Here is a 23,640-nt window from a genome sequence, read left to right on the forward strand (position 1 = left end):
CGTTATCAGATTTGTATGACGTGTTCTATGATCACGTCTCACCTTTTTAGCCGGTTTCTATTTTCAGTTTCTATTTCTAATAAATTAATTTATTTTGCAGTATTTCCTCTAGAAATTTAACTTGTGATCCCTTCCAACTGCTTTTTCTGAAGTTTGCGACTGTTGCTTTTTTCTGGAGTTTGCACCAAATTTCGGATGATGCACAATTCAAAAGTGAATTTCTACCTATGGGTCTAATATTACCGGGGGGGGGGGGGGGGGAAGGGAGATGGACGGTCTCATGTCTCTAAGGTGCCTGCAGACATCCGGGGCTGAAGCTTCTTAACAACTTCAGCTCTGGAAGATTTAACACCCCCCCCCCCCCTTCAGGACCAGGCCATTTTTTTATTTATTTAAAAAAAAAAAAATTATTTTTTTGCGATACAGCACTGCGTTTACTTTAGCTAACAATTGCGCAGTCGTGGGACACTGTACCCAAATAAAATTTGATGTCTTTTTTTTTTCTCCACAAACAGAGCTTTTTTTTGGTGGTATTTGATCACCTCTGTGGTTTTTATTTTTTGCGCTATAAACAAAAAAAAAAAAATCCAATTTTGAAAAAAATAAAACAATAATTTTTTAATTTCTGTTATAAAACATATCCAATAAAAAATGGAAAAAATCAAATTGCTTCATCAGTTTAGGCCGATATTTATTCTGCTACATATTTTTGGTAAAACGTGTGTGTATTAGAGCTGCACGATTCTGGCTAAAATGAGAATCGCGATTTTTTTTTTTTTTTTGCTTTAGAATAAAGATCACGATTCTCGCGGCATAACATCATCTTTCATGTTATACAAAAAAATTGGCCTAACTTTACTGTTCAGTGTTTTTTTTTTTTTTTTTTTTTTTTTTTTTTAAGTCCCTGAAGTGTATTTTTTTTTCCCCCAAAAAAATTTGGGTTTGAAAGAGCGCTGCGCAAATACAGTATGACATAAAATGTTGCAACAACCGCCATTTTTTTTTTCCCCCTAGGTTCTATTAATTTTCTAGCAAAAAATACGGATTTTAACTTTGGAAGAAACAAATGTCAGATAAAGGTTCAGTCTTTAAGGTAGTTGTATACCGCTGTAGGTGATATATTTTTTTTTTCCCCTAAGGTAAGCCTATAATAAGGCTCACCTGTAGGTAAACTGAACATCTAAACCTGCACAGTTTAGGAAATATTGACCTTGCACGCAGCCACTGACATCAGCGGCGCATGTGCAGTGAAGGTGTGGCGTATCGTGCCCATACTGAGGGAAAATGTCAGCTCCCTCGGCGTTGACCGGGAGGCGATGCGGGGACCTCGTTCTACAGGTTTATTTATTTTGTGCGGATATACAACCGCTTTTAGTGCCGGTTCACACAGGGGCGGCACGACTTGCAGGTCGCCTCAGCGAGGCGACCTGCAAACGACTTCCGAGGCGACTTGCAAAACGACTTCTGTACAGAAGTCTATGTAAGTCGCCCCAAGTCGCCCCCAAAGTAGTACAGGAACCTTTTTCTAAGTCGGAGCGACTTGCGTCGCTCCTATTAGAACGGTTCCGTAGCACAGAACGGGAGGCGACTTGTCAGGCGACTAGGTCGCCTGACAAGTCGCCCCTATGTGAACCGGCACTAAGTGGTTAAACTTCCCTTATTTACACATAGAAGTTCATCCCTTTCGATCTAAGAAAAAAAAAGTTACAATGTTTATAGCTGTCTACCAGTGCCGGTGTTCTGACGATATGTGCCCGCGCATGCGCAGAACCCAAGGGCACTCCAGCTGATTTCCCGACCAGCTGGAGTGACGTCCCCATAGCGCATGCGCACATCGTAGGAGTGTTTTGGGGTTTTTTTTTTGTTTTTTTTTTTCCCGATGGGAGATTCCATTTCTCGGTCACAGTTTAATGCTATGCAAAGAGCGGAGGGACACCGTATTTGTTATATTGTGCCTCGCTGTTGTGCCGCGGGTTTACAGCGGGGCACAATCTGACATGTACGGTGTCCCTCCGCTCTTTGCATAGCTTTAAATTGTGGCCGTGAAATGGTATCTCCCGTCTCAAAAAAACACTCCAACGATGTGCGCATGCGCTATGGTGATGTCACTCCAGCTGGTCGGCGAATCAGCTGGAGCGCCCTTCCCTTCTGCGCATGCGCGGGCACTTTCGGTGACGTCACTGTGCGCAAGCGCTTTGGTGACGTCACTCCAGCTGGTCAGCAAATCACCTATTAAAGAAAATACAGTCAGCGCAAAAATACAACTGTCACAAAGTAAACAAGCTGCGGAACACTAAAGGCAAACATATAAAACCTCAAAAGACATATGGAAAACAAAGCAGTGCAGCGCTATACTTAAAAGTCCAAATAAAGTCCTAAAAATTAGAAATCACATGTAGATGGAAAAAGGATTCTCCTCTGGAATGATGTAGGTGCTCAAGAAAATTCCATGCAGTGCTACAAATCCGTGAACCCACCACTGGCCAGCCAAACCGCTCACCTTAGCATATGGACCCCTGAACTAACAGATGGGTCATAACAGCTTTTACCACACTCCGTGGATAAGGATGAAGACTTGTCTAAGTAGATGGTCCCACGGTAATGAAAATGGCACTCGAAATTGCAGATCATATCACATGAAATAAAAATGGAAAAACATAGTGCACACTGCGTGGCTAAAATACAATAACATTTATTAAAATTCGGTACTCACAAACACGGCACTATGCCCTAGTGCTGGGATACAGGTAAAAATATCATCAAAAGAGTATCGTGAGTTGAATGATGGCTGCAGTGATGTCCAAAAGCTCCGCACGCGTATCGTCCTCTGGACTTCCTCAGCGGTAATGGAGATAAAAGACATCACCTGTTGCGCCCTTCCATTTTTGCGCATGCGCGGGCACTTTTCGACGGAGGGCACATATCGACAGAACACCGACAATGTTGTGAAAAACTTGGCAGGCTGCCCGGGTTTTTTTCTGTTGACAGCTAAATGAGCAGAGAACTCTCTGCACTTGTTACATGAATGAATCGGGAAATTCTGCATAGAGATCGTGAGGCGGGTTGAATCGAGATTATGATTTTTTTTTTAACGATTAATTGTGCAGCTCTAGTGTATGTGTGTGTGTGTGTGTAGATAGAGAGAGATTATAGATATATATATAGATAGATAGATATATATATATATATATATATATATATATCTATTTTCTGTGTTTTTCTGTCAATATGGGGTGCTGTGTGTACATTAATGAGGAAAAAAATGAACTTAAATGATTTTAGCAAATGGCTGCAATATAACAAAGAGTGAAGGGGTCTGAATACTTTCCGTCCCCACTGTATGTGTATATGTGTGTGTGTGTGTGTGTATGTGTGTATATATATATATATATATATATAATGTGTGTGATCTGGCACACAGGTAGCAGTAAAACTTCTATAAGGCAGACCTAAAGCGGTCAAAATGTAAAATCCTATAGTCACTCCCACATTGTGTTCCAATTATTTCCAGCCTCCTCCTATTATTTTGAACCATCTTGAAGTCCTATAAATTTTACTCTGTGAAGATCCCCACACTTTTACTTCCTTGAATTCTGTGACACGTAGTCACTATGCACTGTGGGTAAGGCACTGCTGTGTCACACCTTTCACAGAGCCTGCCTGTGAGAGGGGTTTCAGGGGGTGGAGTCGGTACAGGGATCGCCACATGCAGGCAGCAAGGGACCATGGGACATGTGGTCCTTAGAAATGGAGGAGAAGCTGCAAAGCGTGCAGGGGGATCCAGGAGGTTGTGAAAAGAGACGACCAGCAGACAGGCGGCACTCGCAACATGAAAGGAGATTTTTTTCAATGGATCTTATATTGGATTGTTAGATATAACTATTGTTGTTACAATGCTGATGTTCGAAAATAAAAGTGTATTCTGTGACCATAGAGGTCTTTTTATAGGAAATGGCATTGGCGCAATAAAGCGACTTGCTGTTTTAGGAGCCAGGCGACAGTTGAATTGTGCCTACATGTCTGGTTCTCTTGTTTGTACATTTTTAACCATTTGCTTATTGGGCACCTAAACCCTCCTCCTTCCCAGACCAATTTTCAGCTTTTAGCGCCGCCACTCTTTGAACGACAATTGCGCTGTCATACAACACTGTACTCAAATGAATTTTTATCTTTTTTTTTTTTTTTTTTTTTTCACAAATTGAGATTTCTTTTGGTGGTATTTGATCACCTCTGGGTGTTTTTGATATTTTTTTTTTTTTTTTTTTTTTTGTTAAAAAAATTAAAGACCGATTTAAAAAAAAAAAAAAAAATAGTTTTATATTTTGTTTATAAATTTTGCAAACAGGTAATTTTTCTCCTTCATGTATGCTGATGGGGCTGCACTGATGGGCACCGATAGGCGGCATTGATGGGCACTGGTGGGCATTGATAGGTGGCACTGAAGGGCACTGATAGCTGGCACTGATGGATGGCAGTGATAGGCACTGATCGGCACTGGTAGGTGACATTGATAGGCAGCACTACTAGGTGGCACTGATTGACACCACTGGTGGGCATTGATAGGTGGCACTGATTGCTGGCACTTATGTACTGAATCGTGGCACTGTGTGGGCACTGGCAGGTGGCACTGTGGGCACTGGAAGGCGGTATTGGTGGGCACAGATGAGGCGGCTTCGCCTCTTCCTCTTTGGGACCGATGTCCCTTGCACTGAAGCCAGTGATCGGCTTTTTTTTTAGCGTGAGGAGAAAAAAAGAATGATTACCGATCTTCTGTTTACATCATGTGATCAGCTGTCATTGGCTGACGGCTGATCACGTGGTAAGGGGCCGGGATCTGTGATCACCCGAGTCTCATTGACTTGGTGAGCACAGCGCGCGCCCTGCAGGGGGTGCGCGGAGAGCGTGCAAAGGGGAGGACATCTATTGACGGCCTCCTGGCAAAGCAGATCCGCGCTGTAACCGTCATTCGGCTATAGCGCAGATCTGAAGGAGTTAGAGACCCTGTCACTAGGCTTAAAAAAAAAAAATGCACGTGCAGTGTAAAACAGATAAATGGAGTATTTTACAGGCTTGCATGCAGAGTTTTTTCCTTTTTGATATATATATTCACTATCAATGTTAAGGAATGTGACCTTCTTAGGGAGAGTCCATTCCCTAGATCTTTGCACTGCCAGTCCTCAGGTACAGCCTTCTCTCCAGCAAGGAAAACCATGAACAGCACAGGAGAAATCTCGCTCCATATCCTCACTTCAGGAGAGTCCATTCCCTAGCACAGCCCCTCCCTCTCTGCACATTTATAGTCCTATCCTCCTCTGGGAGCGTCTATATACTGTTTGTGCTGCAGATGGAGGAGCGAAGGAGAATATTAAAGAACAGCCTTTCTTAATCTTTTTACCCCAGAGGAACCCTTTAAATAATTTTTTTGAGTCTGGAGCCAGAAGCACCGGGGGGGGGGGGGGGGGGGGTCGACCCAAGAAGAGGGGGATTGGGGCTGCTCTGTGCCAAAACCATTAAACAGAGCAGGTAAGTATGACATGTTTGTTATTTTAAAGCCAAAAAAAAAAATAGCTTTTACAGTAACAAAATGGACAAACCTCAACTCCAAAAGTTAGGTTTTTCTATGTTATAGAGAACATCTAGAAATGTTAATTCTGCCCAAACAGTACCCTTGACCTTAAAATGATTGTAAAGTCTCCTTTTTTTTTTTTTTTTTTTTTTTTTTTTTTAAATACCAAACATGTTATACTTCCTCTGTGCAGGGGTTTTGCACAGAGCAGCCCGGATCCCCCTCTTCTCGGGTCCCTCTTTGCTGCTCCCCTTGTATCGAGTGCCCCCCACAGTCAGCAGCTTGCTATGGGGGCACTGAAGCCTATGTGTCCATTCAGACACGGAGCCCAGATCCGGCCCGGTCTCCTCCTCTCCTCTGATTGGCTGACTGAATTTGATTGACAGCTGCGAGAGCCAATGGCGCCGCTGCTGTTTCTCAGCCAATCAGGAGGAGTGTCCTGGATGGCTTAGACATTCGTGGACATCGCTGGAGAGGGATGGGGCTCAGGTAAGTAATTAAGGGGGGTGCTGGGGAGGCTGCTACACACAGAAGGTCTTTTATCTTAATGCATAGAAAAATCCTTCTGCCTCTACAACTCCTTTAAGTCTCATAGCTGTATATCTGCAGTGTGAGATCATCTAAGGCACTGCTACCTGTGAATGCCAGGATTTGGAGTGAGATTTTTTTCTGATATCTCTTCTGTGCTGTTCATGGTTTTCCTTGCCGGAGAGAAAGCTGCAAGCTGAGGACCGGCAGTGCAAGGATCTCCCTGCTTCTGTTTAATTTGCCTCTCCTGCTTCTTGATCATTACTCCACCAGTCAGTCTTCTTAAGGTGAGGGGGGGTTAACTCTGACACGAGGAAGCAAAGCCTTGCTCCTCTTTCAAGATGGCAGCCTTTGCACAGAGGCACGGAACAAGTCATGGTGTGTCCAGTTATGTGTTATAGGATAGACTGCAAGAAGACCAAAGGCAACACTGGTCACCAGTCCTTTGCCTTTCTACCTGACCCTTTTGGACAAGGGTTCTCTTTAAAATGTCCTTGTATGTTAATATAAATACTTGTCTATTCATAATAATAGAAGTATTTTTTATTGTTTTTTTCCTTTTTTATAGAACCCATCTGCACCATGTCTCACAGATTTTCTGACCCGTCGGTGGGTGACAGATCTTACCTTGTGTATGAAAAAAATGCCAAATCTACGGCCAACAATTCCATACCACGAAAAACGTTGAAGCCCGTGGATAATGCCTCGTATGTACCGGACGGGGCCCCTTCCCCGGTTGAGGCCCACCGAGTCATCCTGAGCACAGAGAGCCCGGCCGCCCACAAGCTGGGGACTCAGCAAATGATTCCAAAGAGTTTGGCCATTGCCACAAAGACCAAGGCCCCTCGGCACCACACGATCGCATCGTCGACCATCAGCAAGGAGTTTGTGCAGCAGGAGCAGAGGAAGCTCCATGCCCGCGAGAATTCTACCGAGGATGATATAGATGTGGGAGGATTAAAGAGGAATCTAAGGAATCAGTCTTACAGGGTAGCTATGAGGGGTTTTAATGATGAAGATTACCAGCCCATAAAGCCAATGGCAACCCTGAAGCCGGTTACGGAGAATCCAAATGCTCCACCCCAGAGGAGTCCTGGAAGATCTAAGGTTGGCCTAAATTTTCATTAGTATTCCAAGCTTTGTTTTTTTTATTGTGTTGCATCATGACATGGCTGCCTGAACCCAATGTACGCTATATTCCCAAAAGTATTGGGACGCCTGCCTTTACAAGCACATGAACTTTAATGGCATCCCAGTCTTAGGGTTCAATATTGAGTTGGCCCACCCTTTGCAGCTATAACAGCTTCAACTCTTCTGGGAAGGATGTCCACAATGTTTAGGAGTGTGTCTATGGGAATGTTTGATTATTCTTCCAGAAGCGCATTTGTGAGGTCAGGCACTGATGTTGGATGAGAAGGCCTGGTTCGCAGTTTCTGCTTTAATTCATCCCAAAGGTGATCTATCGGGTTTAGGTCAGGGCTCTGTGCAGGCACGTCAAATTCCTCCACCCCAAACGTGCTCATCTATGTCTTTATAGACCTTGTCTTGTGCACTGGTCCAAATCATTTGGTTTAGGGGGATTATGGTGTGGGGTTGTTTTTCAGGGGTTGGGCTTGGCCCCTTAGTTCCAGTGAAGGGAACTTTGTAGGCGTTGGCATACCAAGACATTTTGGACAATTTCATGCTCCCAACTTTGTGGGAACAGTTTGGGGACGGCCCCTTCCTGTTCCAACATGACTGAGCACCAGTGCACAAAGCAAGGTCCATAAAGACACGGAAGAGCGAGTTTAGGGTGGAGGAACTTGACTGGCCTGCACCAAGTCCTGACCTCAACCTGATAGAACACCTTTGGGATGAATTGGAGAGAAGACTGCGAGCCGGGCCTTCTCGTCCAACATCAGTGCCTGACTTCCCAAATGCGCTTCTGGAAGAATGGTCAAACATTCCCATAGACACACTCCTAAACCTTGTGGACGGTCTTCCCAGAAGAGTTGAAGGTGTTATAGCTGCAAAGGGTGGGCCAACTCAATATTGAACCCTACGGACGAAGACTGGGATGTCATTAACCGCCTCCCGACCGCCCACTGTATATTGACGTCCTGTGTTTTAAAGATGGATATCTCGGTAACGGCAGCAGCTGCTGCCACAACCGAGGTATCCATCTTTAGGGCCGGCGATTCTGTACACGATAATGGTGGTCTCTGCGGCGGGTTCGCCGCGAGATCACCGTTATCGGCGGCGGGAGAGGTGCCACCCCCCCTCCCGCCGCTCTCCCCGCACCCTCCGCCGCTTACCGGAGCCATCGGTAGCGGCGGAGGAGATCGGGACCTGTCACCGCTGAGGTACTGAGACGAGTGAGGCCAAGATGGCCCCCACCCGTCTCTATACCATGTGACGGCCGGAGCGACGTCATTACGACGGCTCCGCCCACTTCTCTTAAAGGCACAATTTTTTTTGTGTCATTTTTTTTAAACGACTTTTTTTTTTTTTTTGCATTTTAGTCTAAATATGAGATCTGAGGACTTTTTGACCTCAGATCTCATATTTAGGAGGTCCTGTCATGCTTTTTTCTATTACAAGGGATGTTTACATTCCTTGTAATAGGAATAAAAGTGATCCAAATTTTTTTTTTTTAAAAACAGTGAAAAAATAAATAAAATAAAGTAAAATAAATAATAAAAAAAAAAAAAAAAAATTTTTTAAACCGCCCTGTCCCGACGAGCTCGCGCGCAGAAGCGAACGCATATGTGAGTAGCGCCCACATATGAAAACGGTGGTCAAACCACACATGTGAGGTATCACCGCGACCGGTAGAGTGAGAGCAATAATTCTAGCCCTAGACCTCCTCTGTAACGCAAAACATGCAATCTGTAGAATTTTTTAAACGTCGCCTATGGAGATTTTTAAGGGTAAAAGTTTGACGCCATTCCACGAGTGGACGCAATTTTAAAGCGTGACATGATGGGTATCAATTTACTTGGCGTAACATTATATTTCACAATATAAAAAAAAATTGGGCTAACTTTACTGTTGTCTTATTTTTTTTTTTTTTTCAAAAAAGTGAATTTTTTCCAAAAAAAGTGCGCTTAGAAGACCGCTGCGCAAATACGGTGCAAAAAAAAGTATTGCAATGACCGCTATTTTATTCTCTAGGGTGTTAGAAAAAAAACAATATATAATGTTTGGGGGTTCTAAGTAATTTTCTAGCAAAAAAAACCTGTTTTAAACTCTTAAACACCTAAAATCCAAAACGAGGCTGGTTTTGAAGTGGTTAAAGTTCATGTCGGTGTAAAGGCAGGCGTCCCAATACTTTTGGTTACTCTTTGAATTAGATATATGGAGGCTGGTATTGGGGATGTTGGGGGATGGGGGATGTTGGGGGATGTTGGGGGATTATATACCCTGGCAGAATTAGATTTCTTGGCCATGTTGCAGAGAATATAAATGATAACACAAAAACTTTTCTTTCACTCATGGTTAGTGTTTGGCTGAAGCCATTTTATTATCAATCTACTGTGTTTACTCTTTTTAATTCATAATGAGAACAAAAACTACCCCAATGACCCTGATCAAAAGTGTACATACCTCAGTTCTTAATACCGTGTATTGCCCCTTTAACATCAATGACAACTTGAAGTCTTTTGTGGTATTTGTGGATGAGGCTCTTTATCTTCTCAGATGGTAAAGCTGCCCATTCCTCTTGGCAAAAAGCCTCCAGTTCCTGTAAATTCTTGGGCTGTCTTGTATGTTTTGAGATCTCCCCAGAGTGTCTCAATGATATTGAGGTCAGGAGACTGAGATGGCCACTCCAGAACCTTCACTTTATTCTGCTGTAGCCAATGACAGGTGGACTTGGCCTTGTGTTTTGGATCATTGTCATGTTGGAATGTCCAAGTACGTCCCATGCGCAGCTTCCTGGCTGATGAATGCAAATGTTCCTCCAGTATTTTTTGCATTCATCTTGCCATCAATTTTTGACCAAATTTCCTGTGCCTTTTGTAGCTCACACATCCGCAAAACATCAGCGATCCACCTCAGTGTTTCACAGTAGGAATGGTGGACCTTTCATCATAGACCTTGTTGACTCCTCTCCAAATGATGTGTTTATGGTTGTCACCAAAAAAAGCTCAATTTCGGTCTCATCACTCCAAATGACTTTGTGCCGGAAGGTTTGAGGCTTGTCTCTGTGCTGTTTGGCGTATTATAAGTGGGATACTTTGTGGCATTTGCGTAGTAATGGCTTTCTTCTGGCGACACGACCATGCAGCCCATCTTTCTTCAAATGCCTCCTTGGGTCTCATGTACACAGCTGCTGGTAGATGGACGTTTAGGAGCAGTTGGGCATTTTTTTCAACTGCTCCTGAACCCTCCTCTGTTATCTTATCAGTACATGTACACTGGTTTGTTTAAAGTAATTTCTAGGCAGTTGTGTTTAGAGGCTTTTTTTGGAACCCCAAAAAAATGCCTACAGAAGCTGTGTTTAGAGGCATGCCAAACGTGGCAACTCGCGTTTAGCAGCGTTTCATTTACAGGCGGTTTTTAATTTTTGGCTATTTTGAAAAAAAAAAAAATTTTTTTTTTTTTCAAACGCTTCTAGACGCAAACGCGGCATGTAAATGCGTCTAAGCGGCCGTTTTTAGATGCTGGTTTCTAGCTGTCAAGTTAAATCTTTCAGGAGAGGTTGAACAACGTCCCGTGTACATGAAGCCTTATTGTGCATCTTGAAACAGCCACACCACATGTTTTCAGAGAGTCCTGTATTTCACCTGAAGTTATTTGTGGGTTTTTCTTTGCATCCCAAACAATTTTCCAGGCAGTTGTGGCTGAAATTTTAGTTGGTCTACCTGACCGTGGTTTGGTTTCAGCAGAACCCCTCATTTTCCACTTCTTGATTAGAGTTTGAACACTGCTGATTGGCATTCTCAATTCCTTGGACATCTTTTTATATCCCTTTCCTGTTTTATACAGTTCAACTACCTTTTCCTGCAGATCCTTTGACAATTCTTTTGCTTTCCTCATGACTCAGAATCCAGAAACATCAGTGCAGCACTGGATGAAAGATGCAAGGGTCTGTCAGGAGTCCAGAAACTCATTGACCTTTTATACACTAATCACAAGCAACCAGATCACAGGTGAGGATGGTTACCTTTTTTAATAGCCATTCAAACCCCTTTATGTCAACTTGTGTGCATGTTATCAGGCCAAAATCACCAGGGTATGTAAACTTTTGATCAGGGTCATTTGTGTAGTTTTCTTTTGTGATTATGATTTAAAGAGTAAACACAGTTTACTAGTGTTTGGCTTCAGCCAAACGCTAACCATGAGTGAAAAATGTTTTTGTGTGCATTCTGTGCGCATGGGGTAAAAAAAAAAAAGATTGTTATTAGAATATATCCTGTGCTGTTCAAATGTAAATTGATTTTAAACAGAAAATGCCACATCTGATCACTAGATGGAGTTAAAGCGGAGTTCCACCCATTTTAAAAGTCAGCAGCCACAAAATGTGTATCTGCTGACTTTTTTATTAATCAGACACTCACCTGTCCCACGGTCCAGCGATGCGGGCGAACGAAGCAGCACTCCCCCCCCCCCCCCCCCCCCCCCCCCCCCCTTTCCCCAGCATTGGAACTGTGGGCGTCCTTCTGTGTCTTCACAGCCGGACACGCACTGTGCAGGCGTGAGCCGCGAATGGCCGGGCAATCCCAGAACATTGCAGGGAGGGAGGGGGAGAGGTGAACTTCCTTCCAGCGCCACGGAGACCCGGGAGGAAGTGGGAGCTGGGTGCCTCTAAAAAGAGGGTATCTGCCCCCCCCCCCCAATGTCAGGGGTCACCTTCACTTAAAGCAGAAGTTCCATTTTTGGGTGGAACGTGAATTTAATAAAGTATTATAGGAAATTCCTATAATACTTGGCTCCATCTAGTGGCCAAATGCTATACGCTTTATTTAAAATCCATGCTTTACATTTGAACAGCACAGGATATAGTCTAATGGCATTCGTTTTTTTTTGCCCCATTCGCACAAAACAATGTACATGCACTTTCACTGGGCAAATGGCTATGCAAATTCTTTATAAATAAATTTGTGTTTTTAAACACATCATTGTAAAAAGGGGAAAAAAAATGAGAGCTGGGGGAGGTTTTAATCACAAGCTGCATTCACTTTAACTTTTTTGCTGACCGCGTAACACGTATGTGTGATGGCGAGGAGGGTGGGCCTTAACACCCCACATATGCAACGAGTTCCTGTGTTGAGAGTCCCGCTTTCTGCACGCTCCCGGCACCAACAGCTCCCGGGCTCTTGTTTTCACAGCCAATCGGTGTTCACATGAACGGTAAGTCTGTCCCGCCCCTCTGCCTTTTAAAGCGAAGGGCTCACTGTTGCTCGCTGCGAGCAGGCAGACTATTTATTGCATTGGAGATCTGTAATGCAAAAAAAAAAAAAAAAAAAAAAATACACCTACCTGTCCTGCAGTCTCTGGCATGCAGTTCAGCATTACAGCGCTGGCCCCACCCCTGTGTGCTGCGGTGACTTGTGCCTGTGAATGCACAGGAGTGACATCATCCCCATCGTCAGCCAATGAAGATTGCCCGGTACACAGATGATGCAGGTACCCCGCGTGATTCTTTGCAGACTGCCCGTTTTTTGTTTTTTTTTGTTTTCCCCTTCTTTTGACGGCTGTCGGCTTTAGCAGAGCAGAGAAAATTCTCTGCATAGAAAGAATCGGGGAAACACTTTGTCAAGATCGCAAGGGGGAAAAAAAAAATCACGATAACAATTCTTAACGATTAATCGTGCAGCTCTAACCTGCCGGCTGGATCGCCAGATAAAAACAGAAGAAAGAAAGCCTAAAAGAGAGAACGAATGCAGCAGTCACGTCTAAGAATTGGTTTGATTTTGGGTTTAGTACCCCGGGTAAAGGGCAGTGGCGGGCAGAGCGGGAAGGGGTTAGGACCAGAACTGATGATTTTGAAGCTGCGTTGTCCGTATCTCTCCTGTCACTAAACCAATTTTATTTATTGTTTTTTGCTTTCCAGAAAACATTCGGAAAGAAAAAAATGCAAGCGCCACGCCGGTTTCCTTTAAAGACGGTAAGTGTGCTAGTCGCTATTTATTGGTGGGGGGAGGGGAGAACCTCATAAATCCAGCCAATAAAATCTTAAGCACGGAGTTGAGTGATGAATGACGTCTGGTAGGCCCTGAGAAACACAATTAAATTCTACGAGGCGGTATGAATAATGCAATGCGTAATTAATGCCGCTGGGATTTTTCAGGGCGCGCGCCTTACGATATATACGGTTATTTTAAAGGTGATTAAAGAGATTTGTGCCGATTTGTCAATTTGCCGAGCGAGGTGAGGAATAAATGAGCCCGAGCCGGATTGGTCCGGGATCTTCGGAGCTTTTACTTCGTTTATTTTTACCCTTCATATAAAAACCGCTAATACTAATAGTTTACTTTATCCCACCAACACCCACGATTTTTCAGATTGGTTGTAAACCTCAGACATGAAATCTGAACAAAGCATATCCCTCTATAGTGTGTACTTGTCTCAGTCCAGAGCACCAAGTGTCATTTCTGTCTGCTGCCTCCTTCCTCTGCTATCAGCATGAATAATCACTTCTGACAAGTTTTCCTGACACCAAGAGAAAAATGGTGACAGGGGAGGGGGCCTCCAGCACACAGCCTGTGATTGACAGCCTCGGCTCTGTTGTTGTGTCAAGGGGGGGAGTGTCCCTTCCCTTCAATCAGCTTTCACTGAGCTCTCCAGAGCTCTTTAGCTCCTGCACCCCCCTGCTTTTTGAAGCTCAGACAAGCTGTATAAATTCTGCGCTTTTAATGAATGCGGAGAAGAGCATACCGCAGATAAACAGGTACAACGTGTGTAGGAGGGTTTGTTTAACTACATGCCGACCAGCCGCCGCAGTTGCACTGCGGCAGGTTGGCACAGCTGGGCGAATCGCCGTCGTACGTCGGCCGATTTAAAAAAGCTATAGGGGGCATGGGCGACGCTGGAGCCAATGCACGCAGCCGTGATGTCTGCAACCCGCGCTCGCTCAATGTAAAAAAGACAGATCCCTGTTCTGACAGAGGAGTAGAGGCAGATCTGCTGTTCCTAGTGATCAGGAACAGCGATCTCTCTCCTCCCCTAGTCAGTCCCCTCCCCCCACAGAAACCGCTCCCTAGGGAACACATTTAACCCCTTGATCGCCCCCTAGTGTTAATCCTTTCCCTGCCAGTGACATTTATCAGATTTTTGTATGTCGCAGTCCCCTGTTATAGCTGCAAAGGGTGGGCCAACTCAATATTGAACCTCTACGGACTGTCAGAAACCATGAATCGGACTGAGACAGAAGTACAGTAAAATCACACTTGTTTAATAATAAAAGTAAATAGAACAAATGTGGTCAAAACATAGCCAAAGTTTGGTAACCGGAACGGATAGTCAGACAATCCAGAAAGTCAGGAAGCCAGGGAACAGCGTAGTGAAACAGCAAGCAGGATCTGGAGCCAGAAGGAATGTCAGCCAAGCAAGTCTTTAACAGGAACGCAGGAGATAGTCTCTGTGATGTTGACCAAGGCGAAGGCAGAGATCATCTGGGCCTTGACGGCTTAAGTAGTCAGGACTGACGAGCAGGATATCATCAACAGGTGAGTCACTGTGGAGAGATAGAAGCTGGCAATTAGCCAACAGCTGAGCGGCCAGCTCAGAGAAGGAAGGGCTGAGCCCAGCCCTGACACGGACTAAGACTGGGATGCCATTAAAGTTCATGTGCATTTAAAGGCAGGTGTCCCAATACTTTTGATAGTATATATGAAGGAGACCCAGGAGGGCATGCAGAACTTGGTGGTCATATAGTCACATTGCCAGACTGAGATATCAGTATGGAGGTCACGCCATAATCCATATTGGATTTTTTTTTTTTTTATCAACCAAGTTTGAGCGCTGATGATGGAGGATGCTTTGGCCCCCAAAAAAATGCGTTGGCTCCTTTCTAACTGGTTGTCCCTTTGTTGCGAAGAATAAAAGTTGACAGACTTTCATTGATCGTCTGGTGCTTAGCTCCTTCCTTTCATTTTACTCAAACTCCTCAAGTTGGGTGGGTCCCGCACTTGTGGGACCATCCCTTCCCCACTTTGTGTCTCCAAGGAGCCGAGATCCATTCAACAAGAACCGCTATCAACTAAAATCTAAGCTCCCAAGTCCAGCACTTCTATTCCTTGGTTAAAACCTTTAAATACTTTTTTTTTGCTTAATCCTCTGTTGTAATCTTTGCTGGTTTTGTACGGCGCGGTGCGTGCGGAGACTTGTAGCTCACGCTGTGATCTGGAACACGTTCATACCTGTACAGAGACGGCACAAACGTCTGGGGTCAGGAAGGAGGACCATCTCACGCTCCGGTTAACTTTCTGGCCCGAGATTTGGCTCTGAACAGAATCTGTTCTATTCGGTAGAGAAAGGAAGCTGTGGAACATTGCAACAATGACACGGCCTGGTATCTCCACCCAAAACTCATCAGATGGTGACTTTTTTTATCTCGGCCCATTCCCACAAAGTAGCAAGGAGGACAACACATTACAATAAGCAACAACTGATGGGATGAATCGCCTTGCATTGATGGGATGAATCGCCTTGCATTGAGATTCCGGCATGCCCAAAGTGTGGCCTGTCACGTCACGACTAGCTAAACAATTGCAATGTTTTTCTTTAACCCAAATGCAAATATTCGATGTGTGTGTCAGATAGTCTGTGTTTACGTCTAAAAGCCATTCCGGGGTCATGGCTCCCACAGCAAGAATAGCATTTCTTTAACCACTTCAGCCCCGGAAGATTTTACCCCCTTCCCGACCAGAGGATTTTTTGCGATTCGGCACTGCGTCGCTTTAGCTGACAGTTGTGCGATTTTGTACCCAAACAAAATCAACGTCCTTTTTTCCCCACAAATAGAGCTTTCTTTTGGTGGTATTTGATCACCTCTGCCAGGTTTTTATTTTTTGCGCTATAAACAAAAAAAGGCCGTCCATTTTGAAAAAAAAAGCAATATTTTTTTACTTTTCGCTATAATATATATCCCCAAAAAAATATATTAAAAAAATACATTTCTTCCACAGTTTAGGCCGATATGTATTCTTCTCTATATATTTTTGGTAAAAAAAATCGCAATTAATGTATATTGATAGTTTGTGCAAAAGTTATGACGTCTACAAAATAGGGGATAGATTTATAGCATTTTTATTATTTTTTTATTTTATTTTTTTTTTTTACTAGTAATGGCGGCGATCTGCATTTCTTTTTTTTCTTTTTTTTTTTTTTTTTTATCGGACTGAGACATTATGATGGACACATCGCACACTTTTGACACTATTTTGGGACCATTGTCATTTATACAGCGATCAGAGCTACAAATAGCCACTGATTACTATATAAATGACACTGGCAGGGAAGGGATTGGCACTAGGGGGCGATCAGGGGGTTAAGTGTGTCCTAGGGAGGTGTTCTAACTGTAGGGGGGGATGGGCTCCCTACAACATGACAGAGATCACTGCTCCTGATGACAGGGAGCAGTGGATCCCTGTCATGTTGCTAGGCAGAACGGGAAATGCCTTGTTTACATAGGAATCTCCCCGTTCTGCCTCTCCTCACTGCAGTCGCGGGCCGCCGGCAAACATCGAGTTTTGCGGGACCCGCTGGCACGCTCCCCGCGGCAGGTGCGCACTCCCGATAGGCGGCAAATTCAAAGGGACGTGCAGGTAGGCCCACTTGCCTGCCTGTGCCATTCTGCCGACCCTACATCTGTGTGCGGCGGTCGGCAAGTGGTTAAAGTGATTGTATTTTTTTTTTCTTATTAATAACACACCTGTTGTACTTACCTGCTCTGTGTAATGGTTTTGCACCGAGGTGGCCCCGAACCTCCTTTTCTGAGGTCCCCCGCCGATGCTCTGGGACAGAGTGGCCCCAAAGCTCTTCTTTTGGTGTCCCCCGCCGATGCTCTGGGACAGAGTGGCCCAAACCTCTTCTTTGGTGTCCCCCGCCGATGCTCTGGGACAGATTGGCCCCAAACCTCTTCTTTTGGTGTCCCCCGCCGATGCTCTGGGACAGATTGGCCCCAAACCTCTTCTTTTGGTGTCCCCCGACGATGCTCTGGGCTCCTCTTCTTCTTCTCTATCTGCCACTATAGGAAGCTGTCACGGAACGTCCCACACTCCGCTTGAGTGCTTCCGCTTCCTAAGTTCTGGAACACGAGTCCAATGGATCTGGCTATAGGAACCCCCAAGAACTAGACAACACCAGTCTTGGAGTACATCAGAACTAACTCTTTATTTGAGATCTCACACACATTTATACAGCAGACTGACTCAAAGCTAACCTAATTAACATGAGCTAATTTACTAAAACATTTACCCTGACAGATGACAGACTTGTGGGCACCGAGCTTCACACAGTAGTATAAACACAATAGCTGGAGCTAATTACAATTAACAATACAAACAAAACCTAATTAACCTAATTAACATGAGCTCCAATAGGAGTCGTCCCGTCTCCTACATTGTATAGAGGACAATGTGATCAGCTCATTCAATTAACATAAACACAGGTAGTTGGAGTTGATGACATTAGCATCTTCTCACAGTATGAGCCCCAACAGTATGGCTCAGTCACTATTGCTACTATGGCAAATACAGGGTCCCCAGAGTCTGTGTGTTTTGTGGGGGCATGGAGCTGAATCCAAAGTAACACCAACCCCAGGGTCCCCAGGCATACAGCTCACAGAGAGCACCATTTCCCCAAATGCCAGGGCCCATAATCTGTTAGCAAGAGGCTAGCGTTCAGTCCCCTCCAATAGCCTCTGTCTCGGGTGAGTCTGTCACAGAAGCCACTTTCTATGGTGGCACATGTGCGGACGCAATCCCGAGCCAGGCCGGTGTCACTGGCTGTGTGCCCTCTCGCTCCCTCGTCACTGGATTTGATTGGCAGCAGCAGCAGAAGCCGATGGCTCTCACTGAGTCCGGTGAGGAGAGAGCGAGCAACAGAGCTCCGCTGCTCTCTGGCACATCGGTGGATCGAGATTAGGCTCAGGTAAGTATTTTAAGGGAGGGGCTGCACATAAAGTGTTTTTAAAACAAAAACAAAAAAAAAAAACCTTTTATCCTTTACAACCACTTTTAAGAGACCATCTATCCTGTCCACAATGTCTTATGTGTGCAGAGCCGTAGACTAGACACAGATCTCCAGTGGCGGCCTGTAATGCAGGATTCAGGGCGCCACCCCCCCAATCCATGCGCTCAGCCCCTAATCCCTAATCTACATGTAGGGCGCCGGACGCATGGATTTAAATGCTGTTTTTTTTTTTTTCCTTAGCACATGATTAGAGCCTGAGGCTCTAATTGGCTTTAAAAAAAAAATGGGTGGGCTTGCCACTTGTGTGACATTAGCTAGCAAATTAATATTCCCTAATTTCTTCCTGTTTCTACTCTAAACCAATCAGGAAGCAGGTCCTAAGACCCCATTGGCCGGGAGTTTGAAGACCCGATTGGCTGGAAGGAGAAGCAGTTACAGAGGAGACTGGGGGGGGGGGCGCTACCGTGACTTGGATGGAGGAGAGAGACTGAGGGGGAAGCCGCAGCCACGACCTGGATGGAGGGGAGAAGCCGCAGCTGCCACTGCTGGGTGGGGTAAGTATCAATCGGTGAGCGAGCCGGTGAACGGGGGGGGAGAGTTGGTGTGGGGTTTGTCGCCTCCCCCCAGGCCGATGGAGCACCAGCCGCCACTGCAGATCTCTATAGTAGAAATGCAGAGAATATATGGTTGGTGGTCTTGGCCTCACAGTGCTCGAGTCCTGCCTGTCCAGGAAAATGTAGGTGCTTTGATAATCTGGCTTCTTTTCCCAGTCCAAAATCTGGACCCAAAATTGCCCATAGCGTATGTGTGTGTGACAGACCCAACCAGGACAGGGGCTTTTGGAGAGGACAAGGGGAAAGCCTCCTACCCACTGATTATGGCCCATGGAGAGAGCAGATCATTCTCTAATGACGGACAACAATGTGATGAACGCTAAGAGCGAGGTTTGGATTAATTCTCTGAATAGGGACAATAAAGCTTCCTTCTGGAGTGGATGGAAAGAGGTGATCTTAATCTTTTACCGGTTAATGGTCAGAGGGAATATGGCGGTCCTCCTGCAGGCTGAGTTGGGGAGGCTCCTTTTATTTGGGACAGAAATATTTATCCACAATATCCCTCAGATCTATGAAGATAAATAAATTCCACCCTTTTCAGACTGTTGAAACATTTGTATAAGTTTTGTCTCATAGACTGTTGTAGACTGGTGCCGGACAGTCTGGAGGTGGGGTGGGATCACTGTTTATTATGTGTGTTTTTGTCCCAGTGTGTGTCTCCTAGGTTATCATTGTTATTGAGTCACCTATTGTTTCGGTCCGTCTGATCATTTCTTGGAGATGTAATTCATATTGTGACCACTGTACCTTGTTATGGAACCATTGTGGGATGTAATGTGTTTATGCTTCTAATAATGTGTAATGTACTTTGTATCCAGGGTTGTGGGCTGGGTGCCGGACTGTCTGGTCACCTAGGCTGGTTTAAGTGGCTAGTTGTTAGTTAATATTAATTAGATCACTGCCAGCTATTAGTTGCTAGCGGTCAATCACTACTGTTTACATTAGCTGTTCCTTAACTATTTTAAATATATTTCTGTGTACAGTTTCCTTTGCATACGATGTGATTAGGCTCACCTGATCTGGTGTGCTTTTTATATTCAGTGTGATTTTACAATAACGTTTGTTCCAGAGTACCTAGCAAGTGTCGGCTAGATTCTTGGGTGCTCAGCTATAATACCTGGTCCCTGGGATCTGGTTGAAGGAAGCTATACATCTTGACAGAAGTACCCAAGCTGGTCGGTCCCGTCAGTGTGACCAAGGGTGGGACATTAGATTGTAAGCTCCTGTAGGACTGGAGATGATGTGAACGCTTTAAAAAGTGCGGCAGAGAGAGTGTCCGTGAAGAAAGCAGTGAAAGATGAAAGAACCCAACTGATCGTAATCAGGACAATGTGGGTGAGGCAGTTTTGAGGGCTTTAGGTTGAGAAAAATGACTTCACATTACTGGGATATTCCAGCAGAGCTGGAATGTATTAGTGACATTCTACTCTATAAGGCCTCATTTTCTAAGAAGAGGAAACACATTAACATCATTGAGTCTCCTTATCTAGTCTATCCACAGATTAAATATATAGGTTGGGTTATTGCTAAATGGCAGCCCTGAAGTGATATTGTGTTCCGGGACAACAGAGGGTGGAGCTAGGAGTGGCAGCCAAACGGACATTGTATATTGTATTACATGTTTGATGTATGTGACCAATGTTCAGGCACAGATTATTTTTTTGTATTTTTTTTTGTATCTGTCTACCTATAAGACTATTCTATTCTGATACCTCAAGGTGTGTGTGTGTGTGTATATTCACAAAAGTACGTTCACAGCTACAGTTCATCGAGGGAACATGAATGCCAACATGTACTGTGACATACTGAGCAGAGCATGATCCCCTCCCTTCAGAGACTGGGCAGTATTCCAACATAACGACCCCAAACACACCTCCAAGATGTCCACTGCCTTGCTAAAGAAGCTGAGGGTAAAGGTGATGGACTGGCCAAGCATGTCTCCAGACCTGAACCCTATTGATCATCTGTGAGACATCCTTAAATGGAAGGTGGAGGAGCGCAAGGTCTCTAACATCCAACAGCTCCGTGATGTCGTCATGGAGGAGTGGAAGAGGACTCCAGGGGAAACCTGTGAGGCTCTGGTGAACTCCATGCCCAGGAGGGTTTAGGCAGTGCTGGAAAATAATGGTGGCCACACAAAATATTGACACTTTGGGCCCAATTTGGACATTTTCACTTAGGGGTGTACTCACTTTTGTTGAAAATATTTATAGACATGTGAGATACTATGTAATGTGTGTGTGTGTGTGTGTGTGTATATATATATATATATATATATATATATATATAATGAATGTTTGAATCTGAAATAGGTTTTTATCTCTCACTCTTCTTGTACTTCTCTCCCTCTCTCTTCTCACTCTTGCTGCCTTCTATTTATTTCTCTTCTCTCCTCCCTCCCCCTTAAACTGTATGTAAACCCTAACATTCATGTTCTCTTATTTGCTCCCTTTTGGCTTATTAACCTTGCCACAAATGGCTGTTGATCCTGCCTGGACATTGGTAGGGTAATAACTTCCTGTGCTCTCTGCCTGTGTACAAGGAAGGGTTATGGAGATGAGGAGGGGGGTGTCTGTTCTTTGCAATCCATCACAAATGCAGTAGGCAGGGCTGACACCAGGTGCTTATGAATTCAGAGCTGTGTTGTCATGTCAAAGTGGTAGGTAGGAGCTCACTGTATTTCTGGCACATCAGCAGTTCTATTCCTGTACTTGCAGTGTGTTTAAAGAAATAAAACTTGTGAAGTTTGTATGTCATTCAGAACTCTACTAGACGTGTTTTTTTGCCTTGACCTCCATTTTAAATGTTCTTGTCTATTGAATCCAGCGCATTGTGAGAAGCCGCATAGAGGGAGGCCGAGCGCTCAGATGTTCTTCTTTTGGAATGTTTGCTATTGCTAAGTCCCGTCCTATTGTGCCAAGTGTTGTATTTCACAGAAAGTTATTCTTGGTCTTTTGGTGACCTTTGGGGAAAACATGCCTTTGCTGATATTGTGCAGCTTAGTTTATAAGTTCAGTAATTGAACGGCATTTCATTCTGTGAAGGAACTGTGCTCCACATTGTAAACAGAAAATACCGGAGCAGATTGTTTTCACACCAAACTATTAGCCAGAATTTGTCAGCGTCCCTTTATTAGCACCATAAAGAGAACCTGTCATCGGGGGGGTTCTTATAATAAATGCTGTGAGTTATCATGCAAATCGACTCTATGGCATTTATAGAATACATTCTACATGACACGTGTCTTATTTTGCATTACAAGTCTGTTTCTCTGCACACAGTGAAGATTATCTGGTATTTGCTGATCTGGCATTGAAATTCTCATTAGTCACCTAGTTCTGGTTAATGATCTGTATGCAGCGCACGTGACTCGCAGGATGGAGTGGCCAGACAGGTTCTACTACCCGTGTCATGTGATGTACTTCTGTCCCTTTACCTGTCTACTCTTCCCTCCCTCCTTCCTTGCTTAATTTTTTTCTTTCCTACTTCCTTTCATCACTCCATCCATCCATCCATCCCCTTCATATATCTGTCTGTCCATCCATCACTCCATCCCTCACATCTATTTCTACATCCATTCATCCATCAATCAATAAATCTATCCCTCCTTCCTTCCATACATCTGTCCATCCCTCCTGCCCTCCGTACATCAGTCCATCAGTCCATCCAACCTCTCCATACATTTGTCCATCCTTCCATCTATTGCTATATCCATCCTTTCCTTCCATTAACCCATCTATCCCTCCTTCCCTCCATACATCTGTCCATCCCTCCTGCCCTCTCTATACATCAGTCTATCCCTCCATCAGTCCATCCAACCTCACCATACATCTTTCCATCCTTCTATCTATCTCTACATCCATCCATCCTTCCCTCCATCAACCCATCTCTGCCTCCTTGCCTCCATACCTCTGTCCATCCCTCCTGCCCTTCATACGTCTGTACATTCCCTCCATACAGCTGTACGTTCCGTTCCTTCCCTTCCCTTCCTTCCTTCCCTTCCGTGCCTTCATACGTCTGTACATTCCCTCCATACAGCTGTACGTTCCGTTCCTTCCCCTCCCTTCCCTGCCTTCATACGTCTGTCCATTCCCTTATTCCCTCCATACAGCTGTCCGTTTCTCCTTCACTTCATACTTCCTTCCTTCCTTCCTTCCTTCCTTCCTTCCTTCCTTCCTTCCTTCCTTCCTTCCTTCCTTCCTTCCTTCCTTCCTTCCTTCCCGTCTGTTTGTGCCTTCATATGTCTGTCCATTCCCTTGTTCCCTCCATAATTGTAAGAATCCACCCAAGTAGACCCAAAGGTTGCCAATATATAGGATTATGTAAAAAGTGTATCCCCCCAAGGGAATTACTATGGGACTTTAAGAGCAACTAAACACTAAACTAAACATTGCGGCCACAGCTCCGGCCCCTACACAGACCGGACGGTATAACCTGTTGCTCCCTCTCATCTTCCTTAGGCATCACAACGTTTAAGCCCTTGCTCTCCTTCATATGGACACTTGACGCTACAGTTCTTTGAGAGGTTCCAGGTTATGACCGATTGCTGTTTATAATCTGATTTAAACTTTCTACATTTATGATCAAATTGTGGTCAGTCATATATAATTACCATTGGCTGATTCGGGCAATCTTACCACATTTGATTGAGTCTCTAGCTCCTGAGGAAGCGTTCTGCGAAACGCGAAACATGTAGAGCAACTAGAGAATACCCCACCGTGGATTACCAAACCTGCTGTATCTTCTCTGCTATAGCTATGTGCTTGCCTACTGTTTGATTTTCAGGGGAAGTATTTCTCCCGTATTTGGTTT

General features: G+C 44.6%; 1 protein-coding gene across 1 annotated transcript in view; it reads left to right on the forward strand.

Moving 5' to 3' along the window:
* LOC141109912 (rho guanine nucleotide exchange factor 16-like) overlaps positions 1 to 19,712 on the forward strand; it is a 23,545-nt gene extending 3,833 nt beyond the window's left edge. Inside the window, exons 2-4 of the mRNA XM_073601165.1 lie at positions 6,663 to 7,201; positions 13,131 to 13,184; positions 19,647 to 19,712. Coding sequence (XP_073457266.1) covers positions 6,677 to 7,201; positions 13,131 to 13,184; positions 19,647 to 19,712 — 645 coding nt within the window. The 5' untranslated portion in view covers positions 6,663 to 6,676. The remainder of the gene's footprint in view (positions 1 to 6,662; positions 7,202 to 13,130; positions 13,185 to 19,646) is intronic.
* The last annotated feature ends 3,928 nt before the right edge of the window (positions 19,713 to 23,640 follow it).

Source organism: Aquarana catesbeiana, linkage group LG10 (assembly GCF_042186555.1).
Source record: "Aquarana catesbeiana isolate 2022-GZ linkage group LG10, ASM4218655v1, whole genome shotgun sequence".
Lineage (NCBI taxonomy): Eukaryota > Metazoa > Chordata > Amphibia > Anura > Ranidae > Aquarana > Aquarana catesbeiana.